Below are 23763 nucleotides of genomic sequence, written 5' to 3' on the forward strand. Positions count from 1 at the left end.
TAGAAGGCGCACATCGCCTTTCAACACCATTCCTTTTCCAGGTCTGTTTCGCATCGTCGACTAGGCCCTGGTATTTCGCCTCCCTTGACAACTGCAGAGTGGTCTTGTCCAAAGACGGGAGTCAGAAATCCGGTTTCTTAAATCTCCAGTATCTTATATCTCCTGGAAGGAATGGAAGAGGTTTCTAATCGGGTACCGTACACGACACTTGAGGTCGTGTGCGAGGCAGATTATGTTACACGGATGTATCAAAGCTAGAGGACAGAATAAACCGGGGGTATACATTGAGAACCCTGGGACTAAGATCTGTTTTAGACTGCCTGGCCATAAAACAGTACTGCAGGTGGAGATCCGGGCGATCACGGAATCCGTGAGGTGTTATGGTGTTAACGCGAGGACGTCGATTGTAAACACTTTTACGGACAGTAAACAGGTCATAAGGGCGATAACAGCCAGGACGGTGAGATCATGAACAGTCTTGGAATGTAAGAAGGAGATTAACGCCTTCTCTGAGGATGGCACGATCCGCAACGTTTGGATGCTGGCCCATAGCGATAACTGGGAATGAGAAAGCAGACGATTTGGTATTGAAGGCCAGAGAATAAACTTGGTTGACCTGAAGCCTTTCGCGTCGGCGCAGTCCGTGTAAAGGGCGTCGGCGACGAATGTGCGTGTAAGACTGTGGAACAGCGAAACGGTTGGTAGGACGGCGAAAATCCTATGGGGAGATACAGATCGTGAGAAGACGATGTTATTACTGAAAGGAATTAAGAAGGAGGTCAGTATAGCTTTTGGTATCATAACGGGACACATAGGACTACGAGCTCACTTATGCAAAATTGCCGCTACAAGAAATAGCATGTGTAGGGCATGTGGGGAAGAAAATGAGAAGTTGGAGCATTTCCTATGTCATTGTCCGGCTTTCGCGGCTAACAGATACCAGCACTTAGGTGGGGACACAATACTAGACATGAACCAACTAAGGGGCGCGGCATGGAAACAATTAAGGATTTTATAAGTAGCACGGAATTCTTAACTTCAGTTGGTCCTCAACCTATTTCGCGTAGCACATCTCTATAGCCTCCACAATAAATTTTCCATGATCTCGCTGATCGTCGACAGAAATCTGCCTAAATCAATAGGACGTCCGCATTTGCGATTAGTTTCACGCCATCTCCGTTGTGATTCAATAGGACTCTGAACCAAGTTCCAGAGAATCGGCGAGAACACCCCTCCTTAAGACGTTTCCCTTCTCACACGCCATCTGACCACACTTGCACCCAAGTTCGCATTAAAAATTCTCCTTCGAAGCATATTATCCACCAACCAGGAGACACTCGGGTGGAATCCCGTGCGGTCCAGGGAGGTAACTATTGACCTCCACAATATCTAGGAAGGCCGCTATCGTGAGCTCCTTCTGTAAGAAAGACAAGACAAAATCTCCATGTCAGTCCCTCCCTTACCTTCAGGTCAACCAGTTTTTCTAGTGCTTTATTATACCCACCAGCGAAGAATGGGGGTATATTCACTTTGTTATTCCTTTTGCAACACATCGAAATACCCATTTTCGACCCTATAAAGGATATATATTCATGATTAGCGTAAAAATCTAAGACGATCTAGCCATGTTCGTCCGTCTGTCCGTCTGTCTGCTGAAATCACGCTACAGTCTTAAAAAATTAAGATATTGAGCTGAAACTTTGCACAGATTCTTTTTTTGTCCATAAGCAGGTTAAGTTCGATGATGGGTTATATCGGACTATAACTTGATATTGCCCCCATATAGACCGATCCACCGATTTATGGTCTTAGGCCCATAAAAGCCACATTAATTATCAAATTTTGCTGAAATTTGGGACAGTGAGTTGTGTTAGGCCCTTCGACATCCTCTGTCAATTTGTCCCAGATCAGTCTAGATTGGAATATAGCTGCCGTATAGAACGATCTGCCGATTTAGGGTCTTGGGCCCATTTATTGTCCGATTTTGCCAACATTTTAAACATTGAATTTTGTTAGGCCCTTCGACATCCTTCTTCGACGCAGATTTGGACATAGCTACCATATTGACTGACCCCTCGATTTAAAGTCTTGGTCCCATAAAAGGCGCATTTGTTGGCCGATGTCGCCGAAATTTGGAACGGTGAGTTAAGTTAAACCCATCGCCATATTTCTGCAATTTGCCCAAGATCGATCAAGATTTGCATATAGCTGCCATATAGACCGATCTCTCGATTTTAAAAAGCACATTTATTGTCCGATGTCGCCGATATTTGGGACAGTGAGTGGTGTTAGGACCTTCAATATTCTTCTTCAATCTTCCGATCCACCGCTTTAGGGTCTTAGGCCCATAAAAGCCAAGTTTATTATCCGATTTTGCTGGAAGTTGAGGCAGTAAATGGCGTTAGGCCCTTCGACATCCTTCTTCAATTTGGCCCAGATCGATCCAAATTTGGATAAAGCTGCCATATAGACCGATCTCTCGGTTTTAGGTTTTGGGACCATAAAAAGCGCATTTATTTTCCGATTTCGCCAAGATTTGGGACAATGAGTTGTGTTAGGCACTTCGACATTTTTCTGCAACTTGACCCAAATCGGTCCAGATTTGGATACAGCTCCCATATAAACCGATATCTCGATTTAAAATCTTGGCCCCATTAAAGGCGCATTTACAATCCGATTTCACTGAAATTTGACTTATGTTAGGCTTAGGCTTTTCGACATCCGTGTCGTATACGGTTCAGATCGGTTTATTTTTAGATATAGCTACTAAAAAGACCAATATTTTGTTATACACAATTGAACAATGACTTGTATTTATTAGTATTTGGCCCAAATCGGAACATATTTCGATATAACTGATATGGGGCATAATGTATGCATTTTTCCCCGGATTTTGACGAAAGGTATATACCCGAGGTTGTGTGTATCCTTTTTACTTCTTTTAAGTAAAGGCATCAAAGGGGTTGGCCTATAATTGACCTACCAAAGTGATTGGCCTATAATCCTTCGCCTTACTTTGATTTTTTTTTCGTCTTGGAGATAATTAAAACCTAACCTCTCTCCATGCCCTTGGTATATAGGATAAAGCCAAGCTTGCCATAAAAATCCGCTCCAGCCATGGCTGAGTAACCCCAAGGGACTCCTACAGCAGCGTTGAGATGATTCCGTATGGTCCGGCCGATTTAAACGGCTGGAAGGTGTGAATCTCCCACGCTATCTTTTCCTCAGCAACGCTGTCACCTATGGGATTTTCAATGGATTCAGCCTTTGTGGGTTTTACGATGTCCTGATCGTCGTCCTTTTACTGGCTGTGGGATAAAGCCAAGCTCGCCATAAAAATCCGTTCCAGCCATGGCAGAGTAACCCCAAGGAACTCCTGTAGCAGCGTTGGAATGATCTCGTCTGGTCCGGCCGATTTAAATGGCTGGAAGGTGTGAATCGCCCACGCTAACTTCTCCTCGGCAACGCTGTCACCTATGAGATCTTCAATGGATTCAGCCTTTGTGAGTATTACGATGTCCTGATCGTCGTCCTTTTACTTGGAGCCTGGAAAAAGCTTCTCCATCAGTAGGTCCACCGTCCCTCGGTAGTTCTCAGTGTGAGTTCCGTCATCTCTCTTTAGAGAGCTTGGCGTGTCAGAATTCTTGGAGAGCACTTTGCCCAATCTAGATGCCTTACTAGTGCCCTCTAATTCAGCGCAGAACTTTGCCGAGAACTTCTCTTCGCTCTCCTCGTCCCCCTTTAAAACCGGGCCAAGGCGTCACGCTATTCGTTCCAGCCTTCTGCTGTTCCTTCCTACTTTCCTTCCTTAGTACCTTAAGTTCCGTTGTCCAACATGATTGGTTCGTCTTACGCGGCTGTAAACGTTCCATAAAAGCCCTCTGGCTCACTCAAGCTCTCCTTTCAAGTCAAATCTTAACGAGTTATTTCCCATCTACACTGCCAATATAGGTACATCCCCCAATATTTCCTCTTAGTATATCCTGCTATTGGGATCCACCGTGGTGCATAGATTAGCATGCCCGCCTATCGCATCCAAACCTGGCGTTCAAAGGCATTTAAAACATTTTTCAGTGGTGGTTAGCCCCCCCAACCAATTGCTGGCAACATTTGTGAGTATTTCGGACTCGGCATAAAACAGGAGGTCTCTTTATCATTGAACTTAAATTTGAATCGGGCATCACTCTGATATTGTGAGAAGTTAGTTTCCTACTTATTTGTTCCGAAATGGGATTATTGGGAAACACTAAACCACATTGTACTACATATCCAGCTATTCCATTTCATCCTTAACGAATTTGTATAGAAACTTTGTTTTCCCTACATATGCAGTTTGCTACATTTGCCCCAAAAACAAGATAATCCTCAAAAATGTATGCACACTCTCACATTACAACAATGTTAATCTTAGTCATGATTTTGAACTTAAGGTCTCCATTAGAAATTTGCCATAACAAAAACCCAAAACAAAAAACACAAATGCCATACTACCATGATGGACCCACTACCTTTGGCCAAGGCAGGCTAAAATGTCTAAAAAGATTACCCACAAAGAGATAAGCTTGCAATACCAAAAAACGGCTAAACAACTGTCATCTGCAATGGCAATAGTATGGTGGTAAGACACCATACGTATAACTGCCATTGAATTTTAACTAAGTCTCAAGCATAAAATAAACACCAACTGCAAACAAAAGATGACAAAAAGGAAATTGATTTAAGTTTTGTTGTTTTCACATTTTGGATACCATGAAGACGACGTCATTCTGCTACCAAACAAAGAAGTCAAGTTTAAGGTCTTAACAGAATACATTAGTGAAGAAGCAGAAAGGGGTACCCTATTGTAGGTCATGTGAGCCAATAAATAAGAAATGCAGAGGAGTTGATTTTTTCTTTTCCCAAACAAATTTTATAACCACCACAACACAATGGTTCCAATTCGACAAATCCTGTAATCTGTAACATTGAAAAGGATAAATCTGTACCTTTGAAAAGGATATCTTGAAAACCTTGTCTATATCCTCTACCATAGAGTGGGGTTGTACTCCATTTGTAATAACTCGATATAGTATTCGTATTACTGGCATAGGTGTATGTCTTTAGTGGCATGGGGCGCATTAATATCCGCACCCTCCTTTCAACCTAACCTAACCTACCTCTGGGTGGTGAGGTTCAGCTCTCCCGGGACTAGGTTCGTCACAGAAATTTAATTGATCTAGGACTGAGAGAGTGAAACGCCTTTGAATTTGGTTTTATATGTTATATTTTCGGGATGGAGTCTTAAAGCTAAAATGTAAGGGGTGTGTTTCGGGGGCACGGTCGCTGAAGTGATCTGTGGGTCGGTTTGCGAGCGGACACACCCTAAACCGTAGGTGACACGAGGCACACTAAAATACTAGGTTGGGCACTGATGGGTGGCTCGGAGGTACTATTTGGGTTAACCGGAGTTCCAGGCACGAAGATGCGGAAGGTCACACCGTTGCGAAGCGAGATATTCGAGCACGATAAACGAAGGAAGTCGCACCCTAATATGCGGTACGATACGTGATTTAATGTCAGGGGCACACCTAATACACGACAATATTCGGGTCCACAGGGGAACGGCACGGGGAGGCGAGAGATGGCACTCCTTTGATAAAAATGTGGTTTCGGGCGCGGAGGCAAGAGAGTGGCAAGGAGGCACACCCTGTTATATGGCACAATAAGCGGGTTGGTGGCTAGGAGGCACACCCCAGTACACGGCACTGTTCGGTTTCACTAGCTGACGACACTCCATTGATATAAGTGGTGTTTCGGAAGCGGTGGCAAGAGAGTGGCAAGGAGACACACCCTGTTATACGGCACAATATGCGGGTTGGTGGCTAGGTGGCACACCCTAGTAGACGGCACTGTTCGGTTTCACCAGCTGACGTCACAAGGAGGCGAGAGAGGACACTCCATTGATAGAAGTGGGGTTTCGGCCGCGGTGGCAAGAGAGTGGCAAGGGGCAAGAGAGTGGCAAGGAGGCACACCCTGTTACACGGCACAATACGCAGGTTGGTGACTAGGAGGCACACCCCAGTACACGGCACTGTTCGGGTTCACTAGCTGACGTTACGAGGAGGCGGGAGAAGCCAATCCGTTGATAAAAGTCGGGTTTCGGGCGCGGTGGCAAAGCGGCACATCCTGTTATACGGCACAATACGGGGGTTGGTGGCTAGAAGGCACACCCTAGTACACGGCACGCTCTGTTCGGTATCACTAGCTGAAGGCTCGCGGAGGCAAGAGAAAGCACTCCGTTGATAATAGTGGGGTTTCGGGAGCAAGAAAGTTGCAAAGAGGCACATCCTGTTATACGGCACAATACGCGGGTTGGTGGCTAGGAGGCACACCCTAGTACACGGCACGCTCTGTTCGGTATCACTAGCTGAAGGCTCGCGGAGGCAAGAGAAGGCACTCCATTGATAAAAGCGGGGTTTCGGGCTCAGTGGCAAGGCACACCCTAGTACACGGCACTATTCGGGTTCACTAGCTGAAGGCTCGAGCATGCGAGAGAAGGCACTCCATTGATAAAAGTGGGATATCGGGCGCGGTGGCAAGAGAGTGGCAAGGAGGCACACCCCGTTATACGGCACAATATATCCTAGACCACGGCACTGTTCGGGATCACTAACTGAAGGCACGAGGAGGTGAGAGAGGGCACTCCGTTGATAAAAGTGTGGTTTGGGGCGCGATGGCAAGGAGGCACATCCTAATGTACGACACTGCTCACTCGCGAATAAAAAGCTAAGAAGCAAGAGAACACTCTGTTAACACTAGGCACTTGGCGACGAGGCACACCCTAATGTACGACACTGCTCACTCGCGAATAAAAAGCTAAGAGGCAAGAGGGCGTTCTGTTAACACGAATGGCGACGAATGGGCACACCCTTATATTTTTGAGGAAGTAAGACACTCTTAGTCCACTCTACGTACCACGCCTGCACGACTTCTGGCTCCTTCGTTGACTGTCTCGAGTATTCGTTGTGACTCCCTTTTATTATGTGCACATCCTGGGCTTCGCCACGTACTTGTTTTGAATAACAAGTTGTTTTTCCTAAACTCGAAAACAAGTTGTTTACCACCTTAAAGTAGTAAACAACTCCTTGTTTTGAGGTTGCAGTAGCTGTTGCAAATATTTTTGACGAAAACAACCCCGGTGTTGTGTTGTTGCAACTTGTGCCCAAAAGTTGTAAACAACTTTCGATGACAAGTCCTTATATGCTGTTGTTGTCTGTCTCACCGGCCGTTGAGGAGGAAACCAATCTAAATGCAATTGTTGGTCAATAGGCTAAATGGACTAAGTCAATGTTTGATCAATGCACCATTTAATACATTTCCCCTAAAACTATGCTGATAAACTTAAGCCTACTATGCAGTTTATTGTTCCTAATCCAAGGTGTAGGTGAAAACGAAGCCTACTGACTCGAACATTGTGCATAACGAGAAATATGGAACTTTTACTATATAAACCTTCGGAAGGGCCAGATTGGCAAAAGTTAGGGTTTTAAACCGCGTGTCATAAGCTAGTTGTAAACTGCAGTTGTTGTAACGTGTTATGGTCAGGTGATCAGCTCTTCGAAAATTCACCTGCTGCTTAATACTCAGCCAAAACCAAAGGATGGATTGTTTGTGCCCCGATTTACCATCTTATCCAAGTTTGAGCCTACTAAGTTCAGCCGGGCCGAATCTTATATACCATCCACCATGGATTGCATTTGTCGAGTTCTTTGCAAGGTATCTCTTTTAAGGCAAACAAAGAATTATGGAAAAGAATTGTTATGCTATTGGAGATATATCAAGTAATAGTCCGATTCGGACCATAAGTAAATTGAATGTTGAAGACCATAGTAGAGTCATTGGGTAATATATCAGTCCATTCGGATAGGAATTGCGCCTTGTAGGGGCTCAAGAAGCATCTTCGGGAGATCGGTTTATATGGGAGCTGTATCAGACTATAGATCGATTAAGACCATTTTGGAAACATATGTTAAAGGCCGTTGAATAAAATTTCAGCCAAATCGGATAAAAATTGCGCCCTCTAGAGGTTTTAGAAGTCAAAACCCAAGATCGGTTTTTATGGCAGCTATATCACAACATGGACCGATTTGGCCCATATAAAATCCCAACTGAACTACTTTTATAAGAAGTATTTGTGCAAAATTTCAAGTGGGTTACATTACTCTTTCGAAAGTTAGCGTGCTTTCGACAGACGGACGGACGGACATGGCTAGATCGACATGAAATTTCGTGACGATCAATAACATGGTGTTACAAACGGAATAACGGAATAAGTATACCCACCATCCTATCCTATGGTGGGGGGTATAAAAAGTTTAAAATTATTTTTACCCGATCTCGCTGTAATTTGGAACAGTTGGTTGCATTAGACCCATCACCTATTCCAAATATAGGCCAGACTTCCTAATGAATTTCTTGCAAACAAAAAAAAAAGATAGATTTCACACAAACTTCTTAAATTCATTATACGTATCCGTATAGGACTTTAAATGGTAGTAAATCACTTTCTTGGATTTAGATGTATCCATTGTGGTGGGTATCCAGAATTCTGCACCACCGAACCAAGTTGCTTGAATTTTGTAAATGTTACCATATTTTGACCATCAGTTCAAACACAGTTTGCTGATGATGGCTGTGTTGCTTGGAGGTTATTCCTTTTCGGTTAAAGCCATGACTCCATATGGCAAAAAGTTCATATCGTGATGAAGACTTCTTGAATTTTGTATATTGTGGAAAATAACAACAAAAGAAAAACTGAAAAGAAAAGTACCTAAGCCACCAAAGGTACTGCAACAAGATGTTGAATGTTTCATTTGTATCTATGGCCACTTACTACAATGTTGTATGCATCATTTAAGCGATTATGCGGGTGGTTAGGAGATGAGAGGAGAGGAAGAGTACCATGTATATTTTCTTAGTTATCTTCGCTGATGCAGCTGTTGATATAACCACCTTGATTGACTTTGAATTAAGGCTTTCGGACATTGTGTACATTTTAACTTCATGGTGATGTAGTAGTATAGGGCATTTTAAGCCAAATATGGCATGCACAAACACTTGGAGGCCATAATATGGTTAAAAAAAAATCAAGATCACTGATGATTTACATTGTTATTAAGATTTTTGATAGACTACCGTCTTGGTTTGAGTTAAACAAATAAATTCGTAGGGAAAATACAATGCATGAAGCTATAAAATGGAAAATGAACAAGAAAAACGTATTAAATTCGACCGAGATGAATATTGGGAATACACCGCCATGGATGCTACTAATAAATTGCACAAATAAGCTTTACCGAAGGGCGCCGAATCGGATTCTACTTGTTGGAAGTTATAAAAGAACACTACATGCAAAATTTTAGCAAAATCGGAATATAACTGCGCACATAAAACCCCCACTAAATATAAATACCTGATTTCCCATTTTTAAATAAGAAATTTCAGCATGATTTTTATACCCACCTCCGAAGGAAGGGGGTATTTAAGTTTTGTCATTCCGTTTGCAACACATCGAAATATCCATTTCCGACCCTATAATATATAGGGTCTTGAGATATTGATAACTGTCAATACAGATTCTTTTTATACCCACCACCGATGGATGGGGGTATATTCATTTTGTCATTCCGTTTGCAACACATCGAAATATCTATATAAGGTATATATATTCTTGATCTGTCTTTAAAAATGGAGATATTGAGCTGAAATTTTGCACAGATTCTTTTTTTTGTCCATAAGCAGGTTAAGTTCGAAGATGGGCTATATCGGACTATATCTTGATATAGCCCCCATATAGACAGATCCGCCGAATTAGGGTCTTAGGCCCATAAAAGCCACACTTATTATCCGATTTTGTTGAAATTTGGGGCAGTGAATTGTGTTAGGCCCTTCAACATCCTTCAATTTAGCTCAGATCGGTCTAGATTTGCATATAGCTGCCATATAGACCGATCCTCTGATTAGGGTCTAAGACCCATAAAAGCCACATTTATTATCCGATTTTGATGAAATTCGGGACAGTGAATTGTGTAAGGCCCGTCGACATCCTTCGTTAATTTGGCTCAGATCGGTCCAGATTTGGATATAGCTGCTATATAGATCGATCCTCCGATTTATGGTGTAAGGCCAATTAAAGCCACATTCATTATCCGATTTTGCTGAAACTTGGGACAGTGAGTTATGTTAGGCCCTTTGACATATTTCTTCAATTTGGTCCAGATCGGTTCAGATTTAGATATAGCTGCCATATAGACCGATTTCTTGATTTATGGTTTTGGGCCCATAAAATGCTCATTTATTGTCCGATGTCGCCGAAATTTGGAACAGTGAGTTAAGTTAGGCCCCTTGACATATCGCAATATCGCACAGATCGGTCCAGATTTAGATATAGCTGCCGTATAGACCGATATCTAGGTTTTAGGTTTTGGGGCCATAAAAGACGCATTTCTTGTCCGATGTCGCTGAAATTTGCAACAGTGAGTTTGGTTACGCTCTTCGACGTCCTTCTTCAATTTTGCCCAGATCGGTCCAGATTTGCATATAGCTGCCATATAGACCAATCTCTCGATTTAAGGTTTTGGGCCCATAAAAGAGGCATTTATTGTCTGATTTCGCGAAAATTAGGGACAGTGCTTTATGTTAGCCTTTTCGGCATGTTTATGCAACTTGGCCCAAATCGGTCCAACTTTGGATATAACTGCCATATAGACCGATATCTCGATTTAAAGTCTTTGCCCCCTAAAAGGCGCATTTATAATCCGATTTCACTGAAATTTGACACAGTGACTTATGTTAGGCTTTTCGACATCCGTGTCGTATATATATATCAGATCGGTATGAGGTATATGAGTATAAGGTATGAAATTTTCACCGAATTTTGATGAAAGGTGGTTTACATATATACCCGAGGTGGTGGGTATCCAAAGCTCGGCCCGGCCGAACTTAACGCCTTTTTACTTGTTTGTCCAGAAGCAGGTTAAGTTCGAAAATGGGTTATATCGGACTATATCTAGATATAGCCCTCATATAGACCGATGCGCCGAACTGGGGTCTTAGGCCTATAAAAGCCACATTTTTTATTTGATTTTGCTGAAATTTGGGACAGTGAGTTGTGATAGACCACTCGACATCTTTTATTCAGTTTGGTTTATATTGGTCCAAATTTGGATACAGCTGCGATATATACCGATCTGCCGATATAAGGTATTGGGCCCATAAAAGTGCATTTATTGTCCAATTTCGACGAAATTTAGTACAGTGAGATGTTTTAGGCCATTCCACATATTTCTATATTCGGATATAGTCTATATTTGGATATAGCTGCCATAAAGACCAATATTGAACCGAAATTGAACAGTGACTTGTATTTATTAGACCGTGCCGAATTTGTTTCAAATCGGACATTATTTGGATATTGCTGCTATGGGTGCATAAATAAAGCATTTTTTCCGGATTATGGCGAAAGGTGGTTGATATATTGGGTTGCCCAAAAAGTAATTGTCGGTAATATAGTAGTAATATAGTCAGCGTTGACAAATTTTTTCAACGGCTTGTGACTGTGTAATTGCATTCCTTCTTCTGTCAGTTATCAGCTGTTACTTTTAGCTTGCTTTAGAAAAAAGGTGCGCGAAATTTTGTTTACATTCGTTTGTTTGGCGTCAATTCTAATATGGGTACCACATGTATTGAAAGAAATTCACTTAACAAACCGAATCAACGCTTGTGATATGCACCTTAAACGCAATGAATTCGATCCGTTTTTAAAACGAATCATAACTGGAGATGAAAAATGGATTGTTTACAACAACGTTAGTCGAAAACGATCATGGTCCAAGCATGGTGAACCAGCTCAAACCACTTCAAAGGCTGATATCCACCAAAGAAGGTTATGCTGTCTGTTTGGTGGGATTGGAAGGGTGTGGTATATTTTGAGCTGCTTCCAAGGAACCAAACGATTAATTCGGATGTTTACTGTCAACAATTGGACAAATTGAATACAGCCATCAAGGAGAAGCGACCAGAATTGGTCAATCGTAAAGGTGTCATATTCCACCAGGACAACGCTTGACCGCACACATCTTTGGTCACTCGCCAAAAACTGAGTGAGCTTGGCTGGGAACTTTTGATGCATCCACCATATAGCCCTGACCTTGCACCATTAGACTACCATTTATTTCGATCTTTGCAGAACTCCTTAAATGGTAAAACTTTCGACAATGATGAGGCTATAAAATCGCACTTGGTTCAGTTTTTTGCAGATAAAGGCCAGAAGTTCTATGAGCGTGGAATACTAAATTTGCCAGGAAGATGGCAAAAGGTTATCGAACAAAATGGCAATTATATATTTGATTAAAGTTCATTCTAAGTTTTATTAAAAATGCATTTACTTTCTTTTAAAAAATCCGCAATTACTTTTTAGGCAACTTTATTAGTAGTACTGCCAAATGAAGGGAGACATTATGGTGGACCACTTAGAGGATGAGTCCGGCGATTATTGACCCTATCTCAACTTTTGCAAAAGTCCCCTCGATATCTACAATTCCTCGATGGTGTAATACTTGAGTCAAGGGGAAATCTTGTTATCTCGTTCCATGATGAGCTATTGTAAGTGTGGCTCATCATGGATTTTTGAGATTTGAGGTGGACCGAGACTTGTTTTGAATAAAACCTATTACGACAATCTGTCTGTTGAAATCACGCTACAGTCTTTAGAAATAGAGACATTGAGCTGAAACTTTGCACAGATTCTTTTCTTTTCCATAAGCAGGTTAAATTCGAAGATGGGCTATATCGGTTCAGATTTAGATATAGCTGTCATATAGATCGATCCCTCGACTTAAGGTTTTGGACCCATAAATGGCGCATTTATTGTCCGATGTCGTCGAAATTTGGGCCCCTCAACATCTTTCTGCAATATGGCATAAATCGGTCCACATTTTGGTATAGCTGCCATATATTGTAGATCGATCCCTTTATTTAAGATTTTGGGCCCATAGGGAATTCACTTCCTAACTATCTGCAATTACTCAGTAACTCGGCAACATTTAAAACCAGACTTTGGAAACATTTTACTGTAGTAAGTTGTTTAATGTTAAGACTCATTTATATATTTATTTTTATTCTTTTATACTAACCTTAATTTCTTTTTTTCGGATCAACTAAGTCTATTAACTCCTCTTTAATTGATAAATTCACTTTTGTTTTTTTTTTTTCTTTTAAATTCAAATCTACAAAGCCACAAATTTTAGTTTTTTCCGTTAGTAAGTTATTCATTCAAAATCAGTGATGTATTGTATAGCTATAGATTCTTGGTTTTAAGTGTTTACTATGTACAATTGTTGGAGATATTACCCGCACTTTAATTATAAGAATTTTATATTTTTGTTGTGCGGGTGTAAATAAATAAATTACAAATTACAAATTTGAGACAGTGACTTAAGTTAAACCCCTCGACTTCTTTCTGCAATATGGCACAGTTCGGTCCACATTTGGGTATAGCTGGCATATAGATCGATCCCTAGATTTAAGGTTTTGGGCCCATAAAAGGCGCATTTATTGTCCAATGTCGTCGAAATTTAGGACAGTGAGTTGTGTAAGGCCCTTCAATATCCTTCTTCTCTTTGGCCCAGATTGGCTAAGATTTAGATATAGCTGCCATATAGACCGATCTCTTGATTTAAGATATTGGGCCCATAAAAGTCGCACTTATTGTCCGATTTCGCCGAAATTTGGGACAGTGACTTAAGTTAGACCCCTCGACATTTTTCTGCAATATGGCACAGATCGGTTCAGATTTGGGTATAGCTGCCATATAGACCAATCTCTCGATATAAGGTTTTGGACCCATAAAAAGGCACATTTATTGTCCGATTTTGCCGATTTTTTGGGACAGTGAGTAGTGTTAGACTCTTCGACAACTTTCTGTATTTCTGCCCAAATCGGTCCAGATTTAGATATAGCTGCCTTATAAACCGATCTCTCGATTTAAGGTTTTGGACCCATAAAAGGCGCATTTATTGTCCGATTTCGCCGAAATTTAAGACAGTGAATTTGGCCCAGATCGGTTCACATTTAGATACAGCATTCATATATATTTTATGGCAAAGCAAAACTATAAATAACTCGCATATATAATTTTCAACCGATATGCTAAATATGGCTTTGGTAGCCACAATTGTGGTCCAATCTTTAATAAATTTTGCATAAGATGTTCTATTTGATGTAGCAATAGATACGAAAAATTTCGTACCTATCAAATCGGATTTAGATATAACTCCCATGTATACCTTTCATTCGATTTGCGCTTCTATGGAGGCAGTTGGAACAATTTTAGATTAAGATATAGGTTCCATATATATCTTTCACCCCAATATGCTGAATTGTGGCTACCGTATCCACAATTTTGGTTCAATAATTCCAAAATGTTGCATGGGATGTTTTATTGTATGTCTGAATGTATGTGTGCAAATCTATTCGAGGGAAGTCTCAAAAACATCCTTGAAGTTTTATATGATGTTTTAAGACAATATTACGGACTCTTTTATGCCCAATGGGTCTTTGTTACCAATTAACATGTCATGAGTTTCGCTGTAAATGCGGTCGTTTCGATTTGCTTTCGAACTGAAAACCTAACAAATAATGTCTCATTTAAAAGTTTTTTATATATTTTTTTAATACCTTTACACATTCAAAGGCATTAATGTCGTGATCCTATAAAAGTTTAAACTTACAACTTTATGCCGCGACAAATACGATTGCCACCAAGAAAATTACATAAATGTTTCTTATTAATAACATTCGATATACGAATATGTATGCACTACAAATGGAATCATATTTGGCTAAAACAGCCAACAAAAAACCAAAAGGAAATTGTTTCTTTGTGAAGTTTGTGGGTGGATACAAGATTAGAGCAAATCATTTGAAAAAAAAACAGATGAAGGTTAACGACTTTTAAATTGGAAACAAAATAAAATGAAATACAACTCATGCGGACAAAAGACCTAACCAATGAAGTTAAAACAACAACAACAAAGAACTCGAATCCGGCAATTACTACAATACAAGAAAATGAAACCACTGGAAAATCGTATAACACAAACTTGATACCACAGTTAATCAAAAGCAAACATTTAAACAGAATACAAAACAAATCATATGACAAAGTGCCAATTAGCTGCCGGCATAACAGATGTAAGGTAACAAAATAGTACAACAACAATCCTATATTGAAATGAATATCAAGGGAAACTAACTTTTTATCAAAACATATTCAAATTTGAACACTTCTCAAATGCTTAATAATGTCTACAGTTTTTGCAATTAATAAGAAGGCTTAATTGTTCTTCTTAACATATTCCCTCTGGTCGACAATCCATTTTAATTTGGCCATTTGTTCAGTTATTCTGATCACCTTTGGTGTGTTGGCAACAATTTTGTAGCCTCAAAAGTATTTAATAACCACCAATAAAAACCACAAAATATATAAATTTCTCTTTAATTAAATATTAAGTGGCAATTATTGGAAACACTTAAAAACTTTTAAGCATCACCAATTTACAGACAAAGTTATATTAAAAAGAAATTTGTAAAGTTCTTGACCCCAAAAAATGATAAAAAAGTTCAGGCCTGCAGGTTTGTTGTCTAAGTCTTTTGTTTACATTTTGCGTATATGATGGGCTACACTTCAGATGCTAAGTGTTTAGATTTTGGTATCGTATGAATAACAATTGCTCTACATATGGGAAAAAGTAAATTTTTATACAAACCACAATAGAATAGGGGGCGTACTAACCTACTCATACTGTTTGTAACACCTCGAAATATTGATATGCAAACCCATAAAATACATACATTTTTGATCGTCTCGACATACTGAGTCGATCTAGTCATGTCCGTTCCAACGTCCATTTGTCGAAATCACGATAGCGGTCGAATGCATAAGCTAGCCGCTTTAAATTTGCGCAGATACTTCTTATTGATGTAGGTCATTGGGGATTAAAAATGGGACATATGGGTTCAGATTTGGATATAGCCCCCGATTTCCGATTTTGACTTCTTGGGCCCTTTTGAGCCGCAATTGTTGTCCGATTTGGCAAAAAATTTGCACTTATCGTGTTCTGTTTCAACTTTCAACCACCATGTCAAGAACGGCGAAAATCGGTCTTTAAACTGACATGGCATCCATATAAACGATCTTTCGATTATCTTGTTCGGTTCTAAAAAGCCTTAATTTTTGTCTGGTTTGGCAGAAATTTGGAACTTCATTTCGAATACATTTTCAGCAAACTTCATCATAAAATTCAGCCCAGCCGAACTTAACACATTTTTAAACCCACCACCGAAGAACGGGGGTATATTCATTTTGTCATTCCGTTTGCGACACATCGAAATATCCATTTACGACCCTAAAAAATATATATATTCTTAATCAGTGTAAAAATCTAAGACGATCTAACCATGTCCGTCTGGCTGAAACTTTGCACAGGTTCTTTTTTTATAGCCCCCATATAGACAGATCCGCCAATTTAGGGTCTTAGGCCCATAAAAGCCACATTTGTTGTCCGATTTTGGCAAAACTTGGGACAGAGAGTTGTGTTAAGACACTCGACATCCTTCTTCAGTTTGGCTCAGATCGGTCCTGATTTGTATATAGCTGCCATATAGACCGATCTCTCAATTCAGGGTTTTGGGCCCATAAAAGGCGCATTTATTGTCCGATATCGAAATTTGGGACAGTGAGTTATGTTAGGCCCTTCGACATTCTTAATCAATTTGGCTCAGATCGGTCCAGATTTGAATATAGTTGCCATATAGACCGATCTCTCGATTTAAGGCTTCGGGTCCATAAAAGCCGCATTTATTGTACGATTTTGCCGAAATTTAGGACAGTAAGTTGTGTTAATATCCTTCGTCAATTTGGTCCAGATCGGTTCAGATTTGGATATAGCTGCCATATAGACCGATCCGCCGATTTACGGTCTTAGGCCCAAAAAATTACATTTACTGTCCGATTTTGCTGAAATTCGGGACAGTGAGTTGTGTTAAGTCCTCTGACACATTTCTTTAATTTGAACCGCTCGACATGCTTCTGCTGCCATGTAGGCCGAACTCTCTTTTTAAGGTTTTGGGGCCATAAAAGTCGCATTTGATGTCCTATGTCGATGAAATTTGGCACAGCGAATTGTGTTAGGCCCTTCGACTACTTCTTCACTTTGGTTCAGATCGGTCCAGATTTGGATATAGCTGCCATATAGACCGATCTCTCGATTTAAGGTTTTGGGGCCATAAAAAGCGCATTTATTGTTCGATTTCGCCGAAATTTGAGACAGTGACTTGTGTTAGGCTCTTCGACATTTTTCTGCAACTTGGCCCAAATCAGTCCAGAGTTGGAAATAGCTGTCATATAGACCAATATCTCGATTTAAAGTCTTGGCCCCATGAAAGGCGTATTTATAATCCGATATCACTGAAATTTGACACATTGACTTATGTTAGGCTTTTCAACATCCATATTGTATATGGTTCAGATCGGTTTATTTTTAGATACAGGTACTAAAAGGATCAATATTTTGTTATACGCAATTGAACAATGACTTGTACTTATTAGAATTTGGTCCAAATCGGAACATTTTTCGATGTAGCTGCTATGGGGCAAAATCCGGTAAAAATGCATACATTAATTTTCACCGGGTTTTGACGAAAGGTGGTTTACATATATACCCGAGGTTGTGGGTATCCAAAGTTTGGCCCGGCCGAACTTAACGCCTTTTTACTTGTTTAATATATTAATGCTGTGGGAATTGCAAAGCATTGAACCTGTATTCTTTTACATAATTTCGTAGATTAGACAGTAATAAAACATTTATGTCTCTACATTTGCAGCTATAAAACCAGTAAGGAAGGGCCAAAGTCGAGCGGTGCCTCCTGTATAATACCCTACAACTTCCCTTTAAGTACAATTTGGGAGCTATATCCAATTCTGAACCATTTTTGAAAGACCTCGGCGAGCAAAAATATGTTCAAACTGTAATGACTACGGTTGACATATGACAACATTATTGCAAATTACCCAAAATCTGACGAACATATATATGGGAGCTATAACTAATACTGAACCAATTTCTATAAAACTCAACGGTAATGTCGGCAGTCATAAGAAAATCCTTCCTGCCAAATTAAGATAAAATCGGTTAACAAATGATAATTTTATTGCAGTATTACTGCAAATCGGACGAACATATGTGTGGGAGCTATATCCAAATCTGAACCGGTTTTTTCCAATTTCAATAGGCTTCGTCTTTAGACCGAAAAACACCCCCATACCAAATTTGAAGACGATCGGATGAAAATTGCGACCTGTAGTTTGTACACAAATTAACATGGACAGACGGTCAGACAGACAGACAGACGCACATAGCTAAATCGAATCAGAAAGAGATTCTGACTCGATCGGTATACTTATCAATGGGTCTATCTCTCTTCCTTCTGGGTGTTACAAACTAATTCACTGAGTTATAATACCCTGTACCACAGCAGTGGTGTATGGTATAAAAAAACCAAAAAAGAACCCACCACCATGGATTCTGCTAAAATATAGAAGCTATATCTGGTTTTAGACCGATTTGGACCGTATTTGACACAGTTTGGACCGTATTTGACACAGTTGTCATAACAGAACACTATGTGGAAAATTTCAGACAAATCGGACAAAAGTTAGGGCTCAAGAAGTCAATTCGCTAGATCGGTTTATATGGGAGTTATGTGAGGTTATTGACTGATTTAGACCGTACTTGGCACAGTTATTGGAAGTCATAACGGAACACTACGTGCACACATTCAACGAAATCTGACAAAAATTGCGGCTAAGACAAATCGGGAGATCGGTTTCATGGGAGCTACATCAGGTTAAAGACCGAATTAAATCGTACTTGGCACAGTTCTTGAAAGTCATAACAAAACACTACATGCAATATTTCAGCCAAATCGAATTGAAATTCAGGCTTCCAGGGTCTTAAGAAGTCAAATCGGGAAATCGGTTTATATGGGTGCTACAATATATTAAATTATAAACCTATTCGGACCGTAGTAGGCACATTTCTTGGAAGCATAACAAAACACTACATGCAAAATTTCAGCCAAATCAGACAAAAATTGCGGCTTGTAAGGGCTGAAGAAGTCAAATCAGGATATCGGTTTATGTGGGAGCTATATCTGGTTACAGACTGATTTGAACCGTATTTGGCACAGTTGTTAAAAGTCAAAGCAGAACAGTACATGCAAAATTTATCCAATTTAATAAAGAATATAATAAAGAAGAAGAACCCCATGTAAGGCAACTTGGTTAATAACAACCTATGATTTATTGTATCTTATCGAATGCCTTACTGAAATCACTATAAATACAGTCTGTCTGGTATTTCTTTGTAATTCCATCGTTGACATCTATAGTGAGCGATATTTTCAAAAACCATGCTGGTATTTTGATAAAATAATACCTCAAAATAATTTTGGTTCGCGATACCTCTAAAATTGGAAACGTCAATCCTCTTACTCAACTTAAATAAAAGAACAATATAAGACTCCTTCCACATTTCAGGAATATAAAGATTTGTTGAAAAGTATGCAAAGAACAAGTGTAAGATTTTCCGCACAATGTTTCAGAATTCATGCTGGGATTTCATCTGAACCAGGAGCTGTCATACTTTTAAGACATCCTAAGTTTTCGAGTTCCACAGTAGAAATATTAAAACTGTGGACATCTATAGTGTATAGATGAGAATTCAGAAATCAGGTAGAGAAATCGAAAAGTGTCCTCGTGTGATATGGTGGAATAAGTGGTTCTAAAAACCATGCAAAGTTATTTTAGATTCCAATATCATCATCTGTTGCAGCTTGGCCAAATTGCAAACTCTTTGGGAACCCATTACATCGACGTTTATTGGTAATAAAACCATAAAGGATTTAGGATTCAACATTATTTCATTCTTCATCTTTGTTATGTAACTACCATACAGTTGTTTATTCATAATCATAATGAATAAATCGTATAATCAAAATGTGAACCACTTCTTTGGAAATTTCTATAGAGTTTATTTTTTCTGTTCTTCAATTTCGACAATGCAGAAGTATATTATACGGAGGACCAACATTCGTAAAAGGTACGGTAGCAGACACGGTACGATAGCAGATGTGAAAATGGCTACCGGGTGAATGTAGTCCTTGGAGAACGATCGCCGTCCATTGCACCTGAAGAAACTGCAAGCCAGAGTAGTTCTGACTTAATTACGTTCCATCAAATGCAGCCGCCTCAACTCCTACAGAGCAAGAATTGATGCCGACGTGCACGATGTATGTCCCCATAGTAACCAGGGACCACACGATCCCGCACTCAAATCCTGTGAACGCACCCCATCTAAATCGCAGAGTTCCTGGTTCTTGACACTCAACAGAATCAAGCAGACGAAAGTTAGAACACAAAAAACTGCTACAACAACAACCATTAGGTTCTGCCTTTGTGAAAAAAAACTGCAGAAGTCGTTCCTCCGAAAACCGAAGGATAATGGATTGAGATGAATTTCGGCATGCATGTGCCATGTAGGATCAGAACAAACCCTGTTTGGAGTTCTGCAGCTATGTAGTTGATACAACCGAGGCCTCTAGACTACGGAAGATCCTGTTCTCCACATTTATTAGGTTAAGGTGTATTTATGTGCCAAAAAATGTGTAACCAATGTCTAGTGAGGAAAGAAAAAAAACCACTCCAGGATCCCCAGAACCATGTAACGCCGTAAGAGGTTGTCACTGATGCAAATCAGTTTCGTCGCGAATTGTTGAAGAAACTGTGTATAAGTCAACCATTCTATGGGTGATCTAAAAGCCCTTTGCTGACTTAGGCAGATATACTCTCTTTGGTCGAAATCGATTCAGCTTTAGATTAAACACTCATATATTCCGGTTTTAAGTAATATTGCAATAATGTGGTCATTATTTAATAGATCCTCACGAAAATTGACACATATCATTCCCTTATGGCAATTGACATTTTTGGTGAATTTCATCAAAATTGGTTCAGATTGTGATAGAGCAAATTTTGAAAATTTTCCCATGAACATTCTACTTAGGAACTGGGGCTGATAAAGCTCTTTTATATATTTAACGCCCTACTTACACTTATAGAAAAGTAGTTCTAACAATTTTACGCAAATTTTCTCGAAATTTGGTCCGGATTGTTTTAATACCTCTCGGAAAATGTCTGCCAATGTTCACAAAAATCGGTTCAGAATTAGATATACCGTCCATATAGTGATATTTTCCAATATGCACTTATAGGGCAGATGTAGAGTATTGTATGGCCGACACAGGTCGACTGTTGCCTTACCTTATTTCCTATATATAAAGAGACGACTTTTAAATAATGACATATGTTAATAAGTACAGTTACCAAGTCCAAAGTTCCTCTTTGCTTCAGTCATTCATTGAATGTTTACATGTCACTTACAGTAACACCAACTCCTGGACGACAAAATCCTTAACACACCACCCAACATTTATATCCCCACATTTAGCACACAATATTGGCTTATAAAGAAAAACAAATTTTAAATTATCCTTTAATTATTATCCTTTCTTCATTACCATTATCCTAACATCACCAGATACTCAACATCTATCTTTCTTTCTTCTTTCCCAACCAACCCGAACATCTCATTACAGATATCCGATTCCCAAAATATCTCCCAACCCAATGGCACCCAACAGACACAGCGCAAACAATTGGAAGTTATACAGACGTGTACGGCGGGAGGTGCTGCCATGCAAGTGATACGATCACAGACGGTGCAAACAACCTCATCGCGTTGGTCAACGCCATCCTCATCGGCGACAGCATCGCCATCACCGACATCACTACTGCAACAATCATATAATCAGACAGTAAGAGAAACATCATCCCCGAGCATTAGCACCATAACAACAACAGTCACCAACAACGAAGGCACAGGCACACGAAAAGACAAATATTTGAAAACAACACAAAAACGCACTTCCACCACAAAAGCATCCAAATCCATCACACCCTCCTCCAACACTGCATCATGCACGATCTCCTCCCCCCATAGATCTCCTTTAAGTGCCACAAATGGCTTAGATCATCAACAGCATCATCCGACCACAAGGAATTACACTAGCCATACAAACCGGGGCATTGCGGCCCGTTCAAACCGCTCTAGCACCCATACCATCAACCATTTATATTCCAATAAGTCCAAAAAGGAAACCAACACCTCGCCCTCATCCTCCACGCAGACTGCCAGCCATAATTTGGTAAATGGCCATAATAAAGGCAAACGTAATTGGCCTCAAATAGTAACGGAAAATATGTCTTCGTCCACATTGGATATTTGCGATAATGATCATGATAATGAGCATGTCCATGACAATGATTACATTGTGGAGGAACAGCTCAGCGATGGTCATGATGATAATGATGATGATGTTGGCAATGGCAATCATCACCCGCCAGATAATGTCAACGATACCCCTTCGGCAGTTGCTCACCATAGGCCATCGTATTATCGTCTTCATAAAGTTTCAACGCCAACACATGAGGGCGTAGATGATAAAGCTGTAGAAGACGATGATGATGATGCTAATGGTGATTATTATAATGATGATGATGATGATATTAGTAATCACGGCGATGATGGTGACAATGAATGTTATTTCTCAAACAAATCTGCCGGCGTTAGCCACAAGCAAACGACACTTGCCTCTTTGGGAGCACCAACCAACAATGCAGACTTCGACGATCTCTCCCAGCATCCCCAACTTCATGATCATCATCATGAGCTTCGTCGCAATGGCCATTGCAGTAGTAGTAATAGTAGCTTGAATAGTCATAGTGGCAGCAATAGTTGTAGCAATAACACGAGTAGTAATCAATTATTTCTGTTGGATACGGCGCCAAGTTTGAAGTTGAGTAATCTCATGGTAAGTAACGACCAAGATTATCACAACAATTTTCATTGTTGTTTGTTTCGTTGATTTCGAATGTTTTGCGCATTTTTTTTTATCTTCGTTTGAGTTGTATTTCTTCTTTAAAAGCATTTTCAAACAAATTTTCTCTGAAATGCAAAATGTAGTGGCTTTTAAGTTGGTTAGTGATTTGCTTAACTATGTCCATAATGATTAGTGTTTTACAAAATTTTTATTTACCATTTGCAACGAGGAGGTAAGAGGAAGGTTGTAGTGATTTTAAAAATTATTTGTTAATGATTGTTGGCCTATGCAGTGATTTAATCTCCGTTTTGTTTGTGGCTAAATTATGTTGTAAAGTAACAAAAAAAAACATTTTTCCAGCGAAACCAAAAAACAAAAATGTTGCCCTTGGCCCTCCCCCAACATTTGACGACACAATCGCTTTGTCAAATTTCAATGGTAGGCTTGATTTTCTTGTCTACTTCCCATCAGGGCCCTAACATATTATTGCTGATCTGAGTGATTTGATAATTACTGTGTTAGGAAATAAATTAGTTGTCAAAATGGTTATATATATAAAAAGAAACGAGTACAGCCGCGGTCGCTGTACTATCACTGATGCTAATCCCAATGTCAAGGTTCAGCTGTATTCCAATTTTTAGGAGCTTAAGCCTAATCCGTAAAGAAAGTACCATTTTGTACCTTTAGTATCTTAATGTACCAATTTCAGAAATATCTTCTAGTCGC

General features: G+C 39.8%; 1 protein-coding gene across 5 annotated transcripts in view; it reads left to right on the forward strand.

Moving 5' to 3' along the window:
- The window catches only part of LOC106092677 (serine-rich adhesin for platelets), a 250128-nt gene that overhangs the window by 152114 nt on the left and 74251 nt on the right, over positions 1 to 23763 (forward strand). For 3 of the 5 annotated variants that reach the window (XM_059364548.1, XM_059364550.1, XM_059364549.1), the window contains exon 4: positions 21754 to 23028. The exons of 1 other annotated variant lie outside the window; for it this stretch is intronic. In XM_059364548.1, coding sequence (XP_059220531.1) covers positions 21754 to 23028 — 1275 coding nt within the window. The remainder of the gene's footprint in view (positions 1 to 21753; positions 23029 to 23763) is intronic. One more of the 5 variants, XM_059364551.1, reaches the window with a different exon arrangement.

The sequence above is a fragment of the Stomoxys calcitrans genome, chromosome 3 (assembly GCF_963082655.1).
Source record: "Stomoxys calcitrans chromosome 3, idStoCalc2.1, whole genome shotgun sequence".
NCBI lineage: Eukaryota > Metazoa > Arthropoda > Insecta > Diptera > Muscidae > Stomoxys > Stomoxys calcitrans.